The following is a 17874-nucleotide window of genomic DNA, read 5'->3' on the forward strand; positions in this document are numbered from 1 at the left end:
ATGGGGATTAGGTAATCAACAGAGTTGCGTAGAGGGCAGAGCATTTCAACAAACTAAAGAATCAAACACTAAAAACACAAACAAGAACTGCCCAGAGCAAGAATCATGACAGAGAGAATGCATGTATATTATAAAAATTAAACCAACATTTTCTCTGCCATGTGCACCAAGAACTAAGGGAATGCCGTTGGAATTTACAGAAGAGCTTATCAATACAGTTATGGCACTCACAGTCCCCAACACAAAAATAAAAAAGCTTTAAGGAAAATCACAAACAGTTCAACATGCACTAATTCAAACCAGAAAATAATCTTTTTAGCTGTCAAGAATTGCTTCCTCTCACCATCAGATGTTGCCAGTGACAACAGAGGAACACTGCGCTTAGATGTTCCATCTCTGCATTTCTTTATCTGATTGCAAAAGTTACCTATGTTGTCATAATAAGGTGGCATTTACCAGCGTATAAAACAAAAATTATGTCCATGCACTTGCTGCAAAGGTCTAAGCTAGGTGAAATCTCTGGTGGGCAGTAAGGACCTCAAGGGCTTTATTAATCGTGCCAATGTGCGGTCAGTGAGAGGGTTTTCCCTTGGCCTGAACCAGAAAAATATATATAGAAATAAAAAATTATAAAATCACAAGAAAATACCCAATCTGCTGGGGGCAATAAGCTGTAGGGATTTTGTCATGATATCACTGCTTAATCAATTTACTTGAGATAAAATCACAATAAGTTCAATATATCAGTGACTCGTGATTGTGTGCAAATAAAAGACATAACAGACTTGACCAAATACAATTGCAATTTTCGCACTTCCAGTAAAGGCAAAGGCATTGGAAATGAAGATTCCAAAATCAAGACAGCCGTCCAAGAAAATAACTGCATAACCCCATACAGTACAGCTGCATTCGCCACACGTTTATCTGTCACAAAGTTTTATCCACACTGGGACTTGCACCCCAAAATGAAGTCAAGCCCATGGCAGACAAAAAAACAGGAAATTTTTATTTTCTCCAATTTCATTTGGTTACAATTCACAAGTCTTCTCACAAGTAAATAAGAAGAGCTGATGAAAAATGGACCTAGAGAAAGTCTCCGATCTCAGCCTACAGGTTCTGGGAATTTCTCTGATGTAGAAAACACAAAATTTATGACCCCTCCAGGGGAATGTTTGCATACCAGAAGATAATAATCACCTACTCTAGAAGTCCACGTTGCTTAAACACATTAAACATTGCACTGCCAATCTTAGCTGGGGACTCAACAACTGTCGCACCTGCTTCTCTAAGGGTCTTGATCTTGTCTTGAGCTGTGCCCTTCCCACCGGCTACAATTGCTGCATCATAAAAAGATATCAAAGGCTAGGTATTATAGATTAATTAACAATGTATCATCAATTGCATATTAAACTTGCTGGATTTAAAAATTCTTTAATTTGACATAAGAACAAGAATGGTAACCTTTTATTATAAAAATAATAAGTGAAGATGACAAAGGATATCCTTTAAAAGGAGAGAAACCTTCCAAATATGAAATTGGAACAGGCCAAAGAATAAAAAGACATGAAAATAAAAGACCCTTCATGTCCAGAGCTTATCAGCAAAATATGTCCATTCATTCTTCAACTCTCTTATTTAGTGACAGTTCTAGACTGGCAACTAAAGTTACATAGTTGCTGATTTAAATGACAGGATATCTTTAGGAATTAACTGTCACTACCATGGGCATATAAGTGATCTTATAAAAAGTAAATGATGCATTTATTATCTGGACTTTGGGACATTTTAATGTGTTTCTTATAAAATTACCAAAACAACAGTGGCAGTAACAATTAGCACATGAATTTGCAATTTTGCATGTGTGTGTGTGTGTGCCGCACGCATGTGTAAGATCATTTTAGCATAGTAGTATTGCAACTTAACCATCAGGTCTTGGGCTAATCTCCAGACAAGAGAAAAGGGAAAAAATGAGCCAGAGACAAGATTTATGGGTGGGTCAAGCTCATGACCTTTCTAAACAACCACTGAAATAACATGATCCATCTTTAGATGTGGCAGCTGGAAGGAAATAATTGGATAAGTACACCAGAAAAGTGAAAGCACGAGGAAAAATGAAGTATATACCATGGGTCTTTCTAATAAGCTCCCATACCTGTGCCATATTGTGTCAACAGGGGTGCTGGTATTGGGTACTTTGGATATGGGTTAACTGGTTTTTGTATCTAAACCATCCCATTTTATCCATCATATGATCTAGTCAACCTGCGGTCGATGCATGAGACCAAAAGTATCTGGTATTGAATATGTATTTGTTTATTAATTGTTAACTATATGTCCTAAACATGTTTTAGATTTTTAGTTCATCATTGACAATCTATGACTTCACTAGATTTTGTAAGATATAGTACAATTGTTCGTTTTTGTATGTGTTTTCATCATGGGCTACATCACTTTCCCTCTAGCTACTACCCAGTGCCTTCATGCTTGCAGTATCTCATTGGTACTCAACTCTTTTCTCAAATTTCATAAGCCAGTGCATCAATGCCAATTAGGGCTCCAACTTCCACCATGCTCATCTTGATTGAAGAGTTTCGGATGGATGCAAACAAAATTAAGCTCCACCCTTTTGTCTTCACTTTGAAACTGTCACATCTTTTCTTTTTAAAAGCAGAGTTAAACTTGGGCTCATCACTGAAATTACAATATAAGTAACTTAATTTACCATATGTTTGCATTTAGCACCAATTATAAAGGTAGAACTCTTTCCATCTATCCACCTAACTTTAGGATAAAAATATACAACACTACACAGCATACAAAGAGGTTAGAAATGACAGAGGAAGTTTATCGGATGAGATTGCCCAGCTTAAAATGCTCTAAACGAAATAGTCCAGGAAGGTGAATTGCAACTGAGATCTACCACCATACATTTCAATATAGTTGTGCAGGTAAATATTGGCTACTAATGAAGGTAACTAATGAGTAGAAATCACTTTTTTCTTCAAAAACTTTCATTTTTTTGTAGATCAAATGTTACCGATGTGATCTACATGGTTTGTTTAGTAGGAAACTTGTTTTGAATCATGTGATTATGACAAGTAATTAGGTTTTTAAAGGGGTCCAAATATCAACGGCCCACAATGTGCCAAAATTTCATAACTCAAAATATCACATTTTTATATCAGAAAAGCACAATCCAAGGTTTGATCCTTAGCAAACAAACCATGCTGAACACATCTCTGTGGTTAGATTGAGTTTATACAACTTGCACCTATGATTTTCTAGCTCATTAGTTCCTTACCTTCATTAGTAGCAAATATTTTCCCTATTTGCACCACACTAAATGCTAATATCGCAGGAATGACTGATAAAATAAGAGCTATGATCACAATAAAAATAATATCTTACCGCCAGCATGACCCATACGGCGACCTGGAGGTGCAGTAAGCCCAGCTATGAATGCAACAATAGGTTTTTCAGTTCCACTTTCCTGTAACAAAAGGCACATAACAGTTATTTCTCATCGTATTTCAGTCCATATTTTCCAGGACAGAAGACAAAAGAAGCAATACAGAAAAGGGGAAGAGCAGCAGAACAAGATAAGAGCAAGAAGTTTGAATTTAGGTGCAAATGAAATTGAAACCAAAAGTCAAATAAATGTTTGTATGTTGAGTCATCTAATGTAAAAAGGCCAGCATGGCAACACACTGGCAGGTATGTACAAGTACAGTTATTATGGAGAAGGAACTAATAGAGTTTGATATCTACTCTATCAGTACAAAGTGACCAAGTCTCAAACTGATTTGCTCCAAAATTTTGTAGTGAGAATCTATATTCAACCTCAATTACCTTGATTAAGGCAGCAGCATCTTCTTCTGCAGTTCCTCCGATCTCTCCTATCAAGATGATTCCTGGATCAAATAAAATTTGCTCTGTTGAGAAACATGTATCGCATCTTTGTGGCATGAAAAAATTATCAATTTTGAAGTCCCAAACCAATCAAACATTGGCATAACATCAAACTGTGTCAAAGCTGGTAGAGTAGAACCTACAGAAGTAACTTGGTATTTATTGCATTTATCTGGTGAGAACACACAACCGAAACGACAAAAATAAAAAGATGAAATGGAAGTGATAATACAAATAAATTTGAATAATGCTCCAGAAATGTTAGCATCTAAACTAAAAGCACAAACATGAGGTTAGTTGACAAACTGCAGGCAAAAAATAGAAGAAAAATTGCTACGCACACATACTTTAATGAAGATTTCAGAATCTAGGTGGTCCTACCAAAGTATTAGTAACTACATACTTCCCTTCAATTTGTCGCAGGATTAAACCAAAGAAACTTGACAGCAAGAATAATGGTTGACAAGTTATAAGTTCGAAATCGCTCAACAACAACAACAACAACAACAACTACGCCTTCATCCCAAAACAATTGGGGTCAGCGATATGAACCAAAAAAGAAATTCATTTTGGGTCTTCCACATGAATCCTTTTCCTCCAATCATTTCTATCCAACGCCATGTCCTCGGTGAGGTTCAAAGCATTCATATCCTTTCCTATCATCTCCATCCAAGTCTTCCTAGGCCTACCCCGACCTCTTTTAACTAATATATTTTCCCATTTCTCCAACCTTCTAACTGGAGCATCATTAGGCCTTCGCCGAATATGTCCAAACCACCGTAAACGATTCTCTCGCATCTTATTTTCAATGGGTGCAACACCTACCTTCTTACGTATCTCTTCGTTCCGAATCTTATCTTTTATTGTATTTCCACACATCCATCTAAGCATCCGCATCTCAGCTACACTCATTTTTTGAATATGATGTCTCTTGGCAGCCCACCATTCCGTACCATATAGTAAAGCGGGTCTAATAGTCGTCCTATAAAACTTTCCCTTCAACCGCAATGGCATTCTACGATCGCACAGCACTCCAGTAGCACTTTTCCATTTCATCCACCCAACCTTTATCCTATGATTTACATCTCCATCAATTTCTCCATACTTTTGAATGATGGATCCCAAATATTTGAAATAATCATTCACCGGTATATCTTGCTCACCAAGCTTCACTACACTCCCATCACTACTTCGTTGCTTACTAAACCGACATTCCATATATTCAGTCTTACTCTTACTCAACTTAAAACCTCTAGCTTCCAATGTCTGTCTCCATAATTCTAACTTAGCATTAACCCCAGCTCTAGACTCATCAATCAAAACAATATCATCAGCAAACAACATACACCACGGTACATTTTCTTGAATTGATCTCGTAAGCTCATCCATCACTATCGCAAATAGGAAAGGGCTTAAAGCAGATCCTTGATGTAACCCAACCGTTATCGGAAAATTGGTTGTCACCCCTCCACAAGTGCGGACATTGGTTACTACTCCTTGATACATATCTTTAATTATACTAATGTACTTGAGAGAAACACCTTTCTTCATCATTGTCCACCAGAGAACGTCCCTAGGTACTCTATCGTATGCCTTCTCTAAATCAATAAAAACCATATGCAAATCTTTGTTCCTCTCTCTATATCTTTCAATAAGTTGTCTAAGAAGATGTATAGCTTCCATAGTTGATCTTCCAGGCATAAAACCAAATTGATTCTCCGATATCATGACAACCTTCCTCAACCTAGACTCAATCACCCTCTCCCAAAGTTTCATAGTATGCCTCATGAGTTTTATACCACGATAGTTTGTGCAATCTTGTATATCACCCTTATTCTTATATAAAGGCACCAAAGTACTCTTCCTCCACTCATTAGGCATCTTATTTGTTCGCCAAATCAAGTTAAAAAGATTTGTCAACCATTCTAAACCTTTCTCTCCCAAGCATTTTCAAGCCTCGATAGGTATACCATCTGGGCCAACTGCCCTTCTTGATTTCATTTTCTTCAAAGCCTCTGCAATTTCTTTCTTTTGAATCTTGCGCATGAAGTCACGATTTATCTCATGAAAAGGAATGGAGAAGTCTCCAAGATCTTGAGCATGACTATCATTAAATAGCTTATCAAAATAATCTTTCCATCTCTCCTTAATCTCCTCATCTTTGACTAAAACCCTTTGCGTTTCATCTTTGATACATCTAACCATACCCAAATCCTTCGATTTCCTATCTCTCATCTTTGCAAGCCTATAAATATCCTTCTCGCCTTCTTTGGTATCCAACTTGTCATAAACCTCCTTATATACCTTAGCCCTCGCGTTTCGAACAACTTTTTTAGCTTCCTTCTTTGCTATCATATACTTCTCCAAATTCTCATTATCACGACTCTTACTTAGATTTCTATAACACTCTCTTTTAACCTTAATAGCTAATTTGACATCCTCGTTCCACCATGATGTATCCTTACCTAGTGGTGCACCGCCTTTAGACTCACCCAATACCTCCTTAGCTACTTTTCTCATACCACCCGCTATCTTATTCCACATTGATTCTGAATCCTCCTCGAGACACCAATCAACTTCCTTAACTACCTGCTCTACAAACATTCCTTGTTTAGCTCCTTTCAGTGCCCACCACTTAATTCTAGGATCTATCCTATGTCTATCCCTTTTGCGGCATTGTCTAATTCTAAGATCTAAAATTAAGACTCTATGTTGTGTAGCTACACTTTCTCCTGGTATAACCTTACAATCGATGCAACAACCCCTATCTCTCTTTCTAAGTAGGAAAAAATCTATCTGACTCGTATTAACCCCACTTTTAAATGTTACTAGGTGAGACTCCCTCTTCCTAAACCAAGTGTTTGCTAAGATCATATCATAGGACAAACAAAAATCTAAAATCCTTTCTCCACTTTCATTTCTTTCTCCTATACCATAGCCTCCATGGATATTCTCAAATCCATCCCTACTATTATCCAAATGTGACCAAAAAATTGGATCACACTATTAACTATAAGCCTACTGCTCACACAAAAGAAAGAGAAGCAATTCACAGACAAGCATGCACAAATGACAATATCACAAGGATGGGTGATCCCTTGAGAAGTACTCATGTTCTATCCTCAAGGCTCTTGCCCAGGTGCCAAGGTGACCTGGGCACTGGTCTACTGCTTAGCCACTACCCAGTTGCTAGGCAAATGCCTTGCTGAGGACTAAAGAGAAAACACCATATTTTGTAAATTTTTACTTATAATGCTAAATTAATTTATAATACTTATTTATAGCTTCTATATAATGTTCACTTTCTTTTTATAGTTTTAAGAGTTCTTAGCATTTTTATGTATAAATCAGTGTCATTATTTGGGTTTCTAGGTGAGACCTAGGCATAGTATGTCCAATGCCTAGGCGCAGCCCAGAGTTACCGGAAGCTTCTTAGACAGGTGGGAAGCCCGCTTCCCGGAAGCTTGCTTCGGAAGTGCGATACTCCTCGCTTTCGAAACTTGATGAGAATCTTGATTCTCCCACGCTTCTCCTATGCTTTTCACATGCTTCATTTGTTCCTCTTATATGTTTTATCACTCTACTTTTCATGTTTTTTTATGTGTTTCCTCTCACACTTCATGCTCACTTTTATGTGCTTTCTCTAAATTGTAGTCATATTTTTTAGATTTTGTTAAAAATTTAATTCTTATACTGAAAAATCATGAAATTTAAGAAGTCACTTTTATTTTAGTTTTTATTTGCATTCCATTTTGATTATGGTCCAATTCTTGTATTATTTTTTTATTTCTGACTTCCCGCTTCCTATACATTTTAAAATGCATCGCTAAACGCTTTTGGTTCCATATTGTTTCCCGCTTCTGCTTCCTAGTTTGGCAACCTTGGTGCCGTAAGGAAATAGGATGAAGTGTAACCCAAGAATGCACAAGCATTAACAAAGTCAATAATGCACAAGCAGTACGGCATTCAAACAAGAAGTCCACAAAGGGACAATATGAAAGCCTAAAAAGGCTATACAAGCATAAAAATAATGAAATATTTATTGGATTGAGCCTTGAAAGGCATACAATACAAGGGGGAATGACCCCTATTTATACACCTAATAGAGAAAACAGGAGAGCCATTGGGGGGGCTCCCATAGAAACGTTGGGAGCCCCCAACGACTCTACGTGGGACCCCAATGCGTGTTCAAAAAGGGGATTAACAAAAAAAAAATTACAAAAGATAAAAGGATAAAATAACCTAATTAATAAATAGTATTTTATATAAACAACTATATAAAAAGACAAAAAACTCTTATCGGATATTACAAATGAATTATATATATATATATATATATATTAACACTCCCCCTCAAACTTGATGGAGAAAGTTATCCCGAAAGTTTGGAAATACAAAAAGAATCGTAGGAAGAAGTCAAAGTCTTCAAGAATCTTCAAGGAAAATCTCAATCTTTATGGCATCTAAGAAAATTCTTGCAAATATAAATCTTCAAAATGCCTTTATTGGTGATCATCCCCAAGCACCTTCATTGGTTATCTCCATGATGTATCGAAGGTATCACATCTTAAAGATCATGCATAGAAAGAACAAACCAAAAGAAGACTCCAAGTACACAAGAAAAATATTTTAGCCCAAGAGTTGCAAAATTTTCAACAACAATATATTGTAAAGCAAGAATAAAATAGTTTAAACAAAATAGTAATAACTTTTTGAATCATTAAATATTAAGAAAGACAAGAAGAGCATCCCTCAAAGATGAAATTAAATCATAATCAACTTAACTTTCAAGAATCTATAACATTGATCATAAGAAGATTTGATTATTTAAAGGACATATGATTCATTAAGAAAAGATAAACAATTATGCATAAAAATTATTTTAAATGAAATGTTGGTCTTCCAAAAAGCATATGAATCTCTCAAAAGAGTGCCTATTAGAGACACTTCAAACAAAACTCATAAAAGGGTATACATGGAAGAACACAAATAAAGTAAATAAATCTTTATTTATCACAAAAATGCTTAAGAAGCATTGATCATGCACCATGTGAAAATGTCTTCAAGACTAAAAGAAAATCAAGTTCGAAAAATGACTTTAATATGAAAATATCTTCAATAAGGTCAAGTCCAAAGATGACTTGATGAACCCATAAGAATCACAAAGAGGCTAAGTGCACAAAGGCACAATGAAATACTCACAAAGGAGTACAAATGCACAAAGGCATGAAAAAAAATCTTTATTTAGAGAACTCAAAATCTTTAGAAAGAGCTAATTAACTTTATACATGCAATTATGTGAACCATGCATATGAAACAACAAGGAAAAGATAACAACTTTTATCAATAAAATATGTGTTAATTAAATTTATGCATACCACAATGTGGACACGATAATCAATTAAAAACATAATTCACTCACCCTTCCTAAAGTAATTTCAAGTATAGAGGACCATATATATATATATATATATATATATATATATATATATATATATATATATATATATATATATATATTATCAATAAAATGCATGAATTTTATCGATAAATATTTTTTCATACAAGAAAGGAACAAGTAGTAAAGATTTTTAATAGATTCATTAAAAAATTTAAAAGATCTCACATGACAAAGGGAATGATATAAGCAAGTCAAAACCAATTTACAGAAGATGACAAATTTAAAAAATCACATAAATATCAAGAAATGGTATTTTGCAAAGAGAAATTTTAAAACTTATATAAAGAAGGAGAAATGAAATTTGTAAATCAACACCAATTTGTAAAAAATTACATTCTCACAAATATCAAGGAGTGATATTTTGCAAACTTTAATAATGCAATGCAAGATGCATGAAATTATTTCAGTCAATCATTTCTTATAGAAGAGAAGATGAGTTAGACAATTTTGAATAGATTAAAAATTCTCAAACATTTGAACGAGTAAATTAGAGCATCGGTTTAATCATCACAAGCAATCACCTCCTAGTCCTCCAAACTTCAAACATCAAGTGTATCAACGACTAGACCAAGAGCATAAACAACATGCCACTAAAGGGCCAAAGACACACACGAAGGTGTGTAAAAACCTCTTATCTACATAATGATACTTGAAACGAGTGTATCAGCGACTAGAACAAGAGCACAAAGCCAACAATAGGCTAAAAATCACACACGAAAGTGTGAACAAATGTCTTTTGTCTACCTATAGTGACACTCAAAATCAAGTGTATCAGCTACTAGAGCAAGAGTACAATGCGAACAATGAGCTAAAAATCACACACGAAGGTATGAATTAACATCTCTTGTCTACATAATAATAACACTTAAAACAAGTGCATGAGCTACTAGAGCAAGAGTATAAAGCCAACAATGGGCTAAAAACCACACACGAAGGTGTGAATAAACATCTTTTGTCGACGTATAATGACAATTAGATAAGAGGAATAAAAAAAAAGGCAAGCGAGGTAAGAAAACTTGTAATGGAAACACTAATGCAATTAAAAAATATCAATTTTGACCATATTTCAAAACACCATAGTTTCAAAAAATTAGATATCCATCACAGATACACATGATTAAAAGCATCCATAATAAAAACAAATGAGTGATCCAATATACTCGCAATCAGAGACTATATAAGTGTCAGTATGAGTCAAACTATATGTTGACAATTTAAAATGACATAAAACGAGGTGCACACAACTCACCCCAACAAATATCTCTGATACAACAATAATAAGGCCAAGAAGGTTGATGCATTATATAAAAATTTATGATGAACAAAAACAATGTCACAAGAAGGCAATAAATACTCACGAAAATCATTTTCCAAATAGGTGAGTGTTAAATTATGTACATAATCATATAATGTAATATATATATTTTATATATATAAGGTAATACATATACATATATTAATAAATATGTATATGTATCTACTTATTATATATATAAAATATATATTTCTATTTGTTTAGTCGTAGGGGTAGTTTAGTATTTTCCTTTGTTTTACGCACATTCACTTTATGAATGTGATTTTAAATTTATTTTTATTTTCCTTTCTTTTTGTTTTTTTATTTCTTTTATTTCTTTTATGTAAAGTACCAAAAGGTACCTTGGAGGGCCCACTAACATAGACGTTGGGCCCTCTCCAACAGTCACATTTGTGACCGTTGGAGGGGCTCCAACGTCTATGAGTGGAGCCCCTCCAAGGCCCCCTTTGTGATGTTATAAATAGGGGTTCTCCCCTTTGTATTTCTTCATGGCTTTGAGTCAAAGCCCAAGTGCTCAATAAATTGATTCCATTATTTTTATGCCTTCGCGCATTTGTGAGTTGTGCTTTTGTGCACAAGTGTTCTAAAGTGCTCTTATTGTGCATTCGTGTCGGGTTTATTATCAAGAATATTAAGGTCTTGATCTTAGTATCTTGTTGGAGATACTTTTACATGGTATCACAGCCTCGTTGAAGGAGGAGGATCGTGCATCTCGTCACTTGTGAAGTACCTCGAAAATCGTGCCCTCAAGTTAGTGAGGTTTTGGAGTAAATCATCTACTTCTGGCAATATTTTAGAAGCAACTTTTGTCAAGAAAAGTTTAAAAATCCTTTAAGGTACGCATTATTTTCTATCATCTTTTCTGTCTAATGGGTGAAAAAGATTCTCACTTCTCCCTTGGGTTTAAGCTTAGTGGTTCGAACTACCATGTTTGGGCCGGCAATATGGAAGCCCATATCAAAGGGAAAGGCCTTTGGGGATACGTTCAAGGTTCCATATCGGAACCCGAACCCAAACTTTCTATTATAGAGAAAGGGGATATTAAGATTCTTGAAGGTGAAGATAGACAAAAGTCCCTAGAAGAATATTCAAAAAAGCATGATGAGTGGGAAATGAAGAACTTCAAAATATTGTCTTGGATTTTTTCATCCGTTGAAACCAAGATTAATGCCAACATCATTAAGTTTAAAAGGGCCTCCGAAGCTTGGTTGTACCTTGAAAAAATGTATACTTCAAGGGACTTATCTCACAAATATTATCTCCAAAAGAAAGCTTTGACTCTTCAACAAAACGATTTATCTATTCGGGAATACTTTGCCGAACTATCATCTATTTGGGACAAGCTTGCTATGCTCGAACCAAAATGGAGCGGAGAAGCTATTGAATTAAGATACAAACAACTAGAGGAAGATCGATTCTTCAACTTTCTAAATGGTCTTAGACCCGAATTTGAGCAAATTCAGTCCTCTCTTCTATCCGCTTTCACATCTCCCTCTATTGAAGATGTCATCACCAAGCTAAGTGGTGAAGAAACACGAATGGCGATTAGTAAAAATAACCCAAGTATCCTTGCTACACCCTCTCAAAGTGATTATGAAGTGGTTAATGTTGTGTCAAGACCCGGAAATAATTTGAAGACCTACAAACCACCCCATTTCAAAAATCAAGGGCAAGGAGGAAATGATCGATATGGCAAGAGAGACTATAGCAAATTAACTTGCCATTTTTGTAAAGAACCGGGGCATATCAAGCCCATTTGTCCCAAATGGAAGAAATTTCTTGTCGCGGCTTTAGCATCTCAATCAGAGGAAAGGCCTTCATCATCAAATGAGTCTCTTTCGCTTCAACAAGTTATGGATGCTCTTCAACCTCTTCTCAAAGGAGGCATTTCTGGAGCCGCTATGTCATCATCTTCCTCTCTCGGTAAGACATCTTGGCTCCTTGATTCCGGTGTTTCATTTCATATGACTCCAAGTCCTTGTTTTCTTTCTGATTATTCTGAAAAAAAAAAATCATCTTTTGTCTCAACGGCGGATGAAACACTTCTTGAAATTAAGGGAATGGGCAATTTTGAAAAACAAGACTTCTTTATCCCAAAAATTCGTCTTATACCAAAACTAAACTTAAATTTACTTTTCATTTCTCAACTCTCGGACTATGGTTGCGATATAAAATTTTCTTCTGATAAATGTTGGATACAGGATCGCCAGTCCGGGAAGTTGATTGGGGAAGGCTCTACGAGAGGAGACCTCTACTATGTTGATTTTCTTAAAATTCCCAAGAATCAATTTTGTAATGTTGCTCAAAACAAAGATATTCATGTATGGCATAAGAGATTGGGGCATCCCAACATTGTTAAAATCTCTTATTTGCCTTTTATTAAGCATCTTTGTAATGAAAAATTTGTTTGTAATGAATGTATTCTTGGAAAAATGAGAAGTCTTCCTTTTCCTCAAAGACCCATGTTTACAACAAAACCTTTTGAAATTGTTCACTCTGATGTATGGGGTCCGGCTCCAGTGATATCTAAGGGAGGTTTCTCATACTATGTTATCTTTGTGGACGATTTCACTAGGTTTAGTTGGATATATTTTCTTAAACATAAACATGAAGTTTTCTCAACTTTTAAAACATTTCATATGATGGTTTTAAATCAATTCAATGAAAATTTAAAAATTCTTAGAACTGATTCGGGTGGCGAGTATCTTTCCAATGAATTCAAAAATTATCTTGAAAATTATGGAATTCTCCATCAAAAGTCTTGTCCTAAAACCCCCCAACAAAATGGGTTGGCAGAACGAAAACATAGACACATTATTGAAACAACACGAACTTTGCTCATTTCACAAAATATTCCAAAAAAACTTTGTGCTGAGGCAGCCCTTACATCTGTCTATCTCATAAATAGACTTTCATCTAAAAAGTTGAACAAGATTTCCCCATTTGAAAAATTATACAAAAAAGAACCTGATTACAGCAGGTTAAGGGTTTTTGGATGTAAATGTTTTGTCCTTACTGATAAAAATGACAAACTCTCCCCTAAGGCCATTCCTTGTGCCTTTCTTGGTTATTCTGAAACTCAAAAAGGCTTTCGCTGTTATGATATTAAAAGTGATAAACTATATGTTTCCAGAAATGTAAGCTTCTTGGAAAATATTAGTGGTTTCGAAAAACTTGAAACTAATGACGAGAATATAGACTATTCTTTTTTGTTTGATTTATTGACTGAAGATGATGATACTAGTGATGATGAAAATGACTTAAGTAATAGTGAAACTCATTCTGAGTCCTCAACACTTCATCAACATATCAATGAAGAACCACATAGAGATCCCATAACCTACTCTCATAGAGATAGGAATACTTTCAGAAGTGCCCTCGAAATATATGATAATGAGTCCACTCCTTCGAGTGAAGAAAACCTTCGTAGGACCGAAAGACCAAGAAGACCCCCTTCTAGGTTCATCTCATATGAGTCTTTTTCGCCTAAATATAGAGCCTGTCTAAGCGCCATTCATTCTTACATAGAACCTAGGAACTTCGAGGAAGCACAAAAATGTCCGGAATGGATAGTCGCTATGAATAATGAACTTGAAGCTCTAAAGAAAGCAAAGACATGGGAGTTTCAAGACCTCCCTAAAGACAAGAAGGCAATAGGGTGTAGATGGGTGTTTAAGGTCAAGACTAAGAGTGATGGGTCCCTTGAGAGATATAAGGCTCGTTTAATTGCAAAAGGATATGGTCAAAAATATGGGATTGATTATGAGGAGACCTTTGCTCCGGTAGCTCGGATGGTCACCGTCTGATGTCTTATAACTGTTGCCTCAATCAATAAATAGAACATCTATCAGATGGATGTTAAGAATGCCTTTTTAAACGGAGATCTAAACGAAGAAGTTTATATGGATGCTCCCCCTGGAATGGAGTTCCCTAAAGGAAAAGTGTTTCGCCTTCGGAAAGTACTTTATGGTTTAAAACAAGCTCCCAAGGCTTGGTATGATAGGTTTAACTCTGTAATGTTAGAAAATGGTTTTTCATCCTGCTTTACGGATACGGCTTTGTTTGTTAGAAAATCTAATGCAGGGATTGTTATTCTGCTACTATATGTGGATGACATGCTTATAACTGGGAGCGATTCTAAAGGGATTAAAAGCATAAAATCCATTTTAAAGGATAAGTTTGAAATGTCTGACTTGGGTTTCTTATAGCATACTCTCATAAAGGATATTTTTTGTCTCAAACTAAGCTTGCATCTGAGATTATTGACAGGTCAGGTATTAAAGACGATAAAATTTGTGAAACTCCTGCTATAGTAGGAGCTAAAATGAAGATTGATGATGGTGTTCCTCTCTTTGACCCTACTCCCTACAGGCAACTAGTAGGATCGTTGATGTACCTAAGTATCACCAGACCAGATATCTCACATGCGGTGCATACGGCAAGTCAGTTTCAGCATGCACCAACTTCTGTTCACATGGGTGCTATCTTACGTGTCGTAAGATACCTAAAGCACACTATTAATAAGGGAGTTTTTCTGTCTTCCTCTTCTGAGTTAAAATTAATTGCTTATACTGACTCTGATTGGGGAGGTGACACAAATAATCGTCACTCCACCACTGGTTTTTGTGTATTCTTAGGAGATTCATTGATCTCATGGAGATGCAAGAAGCAACAAAAGGTGTCTCTATCATCAACCGAAGCTGAATATCGTGCCATGGGGACTACTACCATAGAAATTGTTTGGATTCATCAGTTGCTGGAAGACATGGGAATCACAATTGAAGGGTCTACCAAGCTGTGCTGTGACAACAAAAGTGTGATTTATATTGCTAAAAATCACACTTTTCATGAGCGGACCAAACATATAGAGATGGATTGTCACTATGTTCGGGAGGCGTACCTCAAAAGAATCATTGACCTTCCCTATGTCACGTCCGAGTATCAGCTGACGGATTTCTTCACTAAAGCCTTATGTGCTCCGTGTTTCAACTTCCTTCTTAGCAAACTCTCGGTCATCCTGCCCTAAGTTTGAGGGGGGGTGTTAAATTATGTACATAATCATATAATGTAATATATATATATATATATATATATATTTTATATATATAAGGTAATACATATACATATATTAATATATATGTATATGTATCTACTTATTATATATATATAAAATATATATTTCTATTTGTTTAGTCGTAGGGGTAGTTTAGTCTTTTCCTCTGTTTTACGCACATTCAATTTATGAATGTGATTGTAAATTTATTTTTATTTTTCTTTCTTTTTGTTTTTTTATTTCTTTTATGTAAAGTACCAAAAGGTACCTTGGAGGGCCCACTAACATAGACGTTGGGCCCTCTCCAACAGTCACATTTGTGACCGTTGGAGGGGCTCCAACGTCTATGAGTGGAGCCCCTCCAAGGCCCCCTTTGTGATGTTATAAATAGGGGTTCTCCCCTTTGTATTTCTTCATGGCTTTGAGTCAAAGCCCAAGTGCTCAATAAATTGATTCCATTATTTTTATGCCTTTGCGCATTTGTGAGTTATTTGTGAGTTGTGCTTTTGTGCACAAGTGTTCTAAAGTGCTCTTATTGTGCATTCGTGTCGGGTTTATTATCAAGAATATTAAGGTCTTGATCTTAGTATCTTGTTGGAGATACTTTTACAGTGAGTTCATAAATGAAATCGATTTAAAAATTCAAATCAAAGATCCAATAATGGTAGATCAATTTTAGAAAAAGTGCAATCATATGCGCAACAATATGACAACTTTTTGCAATTTTGCATAAACATGAATCATGCTTAACATAATCAATTCTTCAAAATAAAGTCATTTACATCAAAAAGTCTACTATGAGACAAACAAAAGCATGCACTATTAAGAAAATAATGCATATAAAGTTTTTAGAAAGACCTTTTACAATCCCAAAAGTAAACATAATTACTACCAATCATGAATACTTGAAGCGAAAATAATCTAATAACTCATAGTTATATAGAGGCCATGAAATTATACTAATCATCATTTATAATGCAATCTATTATGTGTGACTATTATACATTTTTAGAGAAAAATGAGTTAACATTATAAAATGCAATCAAAGCATCCAATGCAAGATTTATTTTCTATATAAAAGTCAAAATAGAGATGAACAAAAATATCATACTCAAGCATAAATGTTTTTCAAAGAATTAGTTTTGCATGAGGAAAACATCTTAAAGTTAACCATTGTAATGAGATATGCGGAAATACAAATTACAAAAGATAACACAAGAGGGTTCAATAAAAAACCAAATATCACAAGCACATAAAGTGTAAAATACACAAAACCCACTAAGGGGTAAATGCCAAAAGGCAAAAAAAGAATATTATCGAGGAAAAAAAGTGAAAGAACCATTGAAATCACATAAAACATGAATATGTCAATATGCAAAAATAGACATGATATTACCAAAGAGTTAAGGAAAACATGATGACATAAGATGTTCATCATACAACAAACAACAACAACGACAAACAACAACGACGCCTTCATCCCAAAACAATTGGGGTCGACGATATGAACCAAAAAAGAAAATCATTCTGAGTCTTCCACATGAATCCTTCTCCTCCAATCATTTCTATCCAATGCCATGTCCTCGGTGAGGTTCAAAGCATTCATATCCTTTCCTATCATCTCCATCCAAGTCTTCTTAGGCCTACCCCGACCTCTTTTAACTAATATATTTTCCCATTTCTCAATCCTTCTAACTGGAGCATCATTAGGCCTTCGCCGAATATGTCCAAACCACCGTAAATGATTCTCTCTCATCTTATTTTCAATGGGTGCAACGCCTACCTTCTTACATATCTCCTCGTTCTAAATCTTATCTTTTATTGTATTTCCACACATCCATCTAAGCATACGCATCTCAGCTACACTAATTTTTTAAATATGATGTCTCTTGGCAGCCCAACATTCCGTACCATATAGTAAAGCGGGCCTAATAGTCATCCTATAAAACTTTTCCTTCAACCGCAATGGCATTCTAAGATCGCACAACACTCCAGTTGCACTTTTCCATTTCATCCACCCAACTTTTATCCTATGATTTACATCTCCATCAATTTCTCCATACTTTTGAATGATAGATCCCAAATATTTGAAACAATCATCCACCGGTATTTCTTGCTCACCAAGCTTCACTACAC

The 17874-nt window shown here is 35.3% G+C and overlaps 1 protein-coding gene across 2 annotated transcripts in view; it reads right to left on the minus strand.

Annotated features, from left to right (window-relative positions):
- Positions 1-834: 834 nt before the first annotated feature.
- Positions 835-17874, minus strand: part of LOC149821433 (succinate--CoA ligase [ADP-forming] subunit alpha, mitochondrial-like) — a 53996-nt gene continuing 36956 nt past the window's right edge. For both annotated transcript variants that reach the window (XM_089982509.1, XM_089982508.1), the window contains 3 exons: positions 3850-3911; positions 3409-3490; positions 835-1337 (listed from right to left, as the gene is read on the minus strand). In XM_089982509.1, coding sequence (XP_089838635.1) covers positions 1198-1337; positions 3409-3490; positions 3850-3911 — 284 coding nt within the window. In that variant the 3' untranslated portion in view covers positions 835-1197. The remainder of the gene's footprint in view (positions 1338-3408; positions 3491-3849; positions 3912-17874) is intronic.

The sequence above is a fragment of the Nuphar pumila genome, chromosome 12 (assembly GCF_984573655.1).
Source record: "Nuphar pumila chromosome 12, dmNupPumi1.hap1.1, whole genome shotgun sequence".
In the NCBI taxonomy this organism is placed as follows: Eukaryota; Viridiplantae; Streptophyta; class Magnoliopsida; order Nymphaeales; family Nymphaeaceae; genus Nuphar; species Nuphar pumila.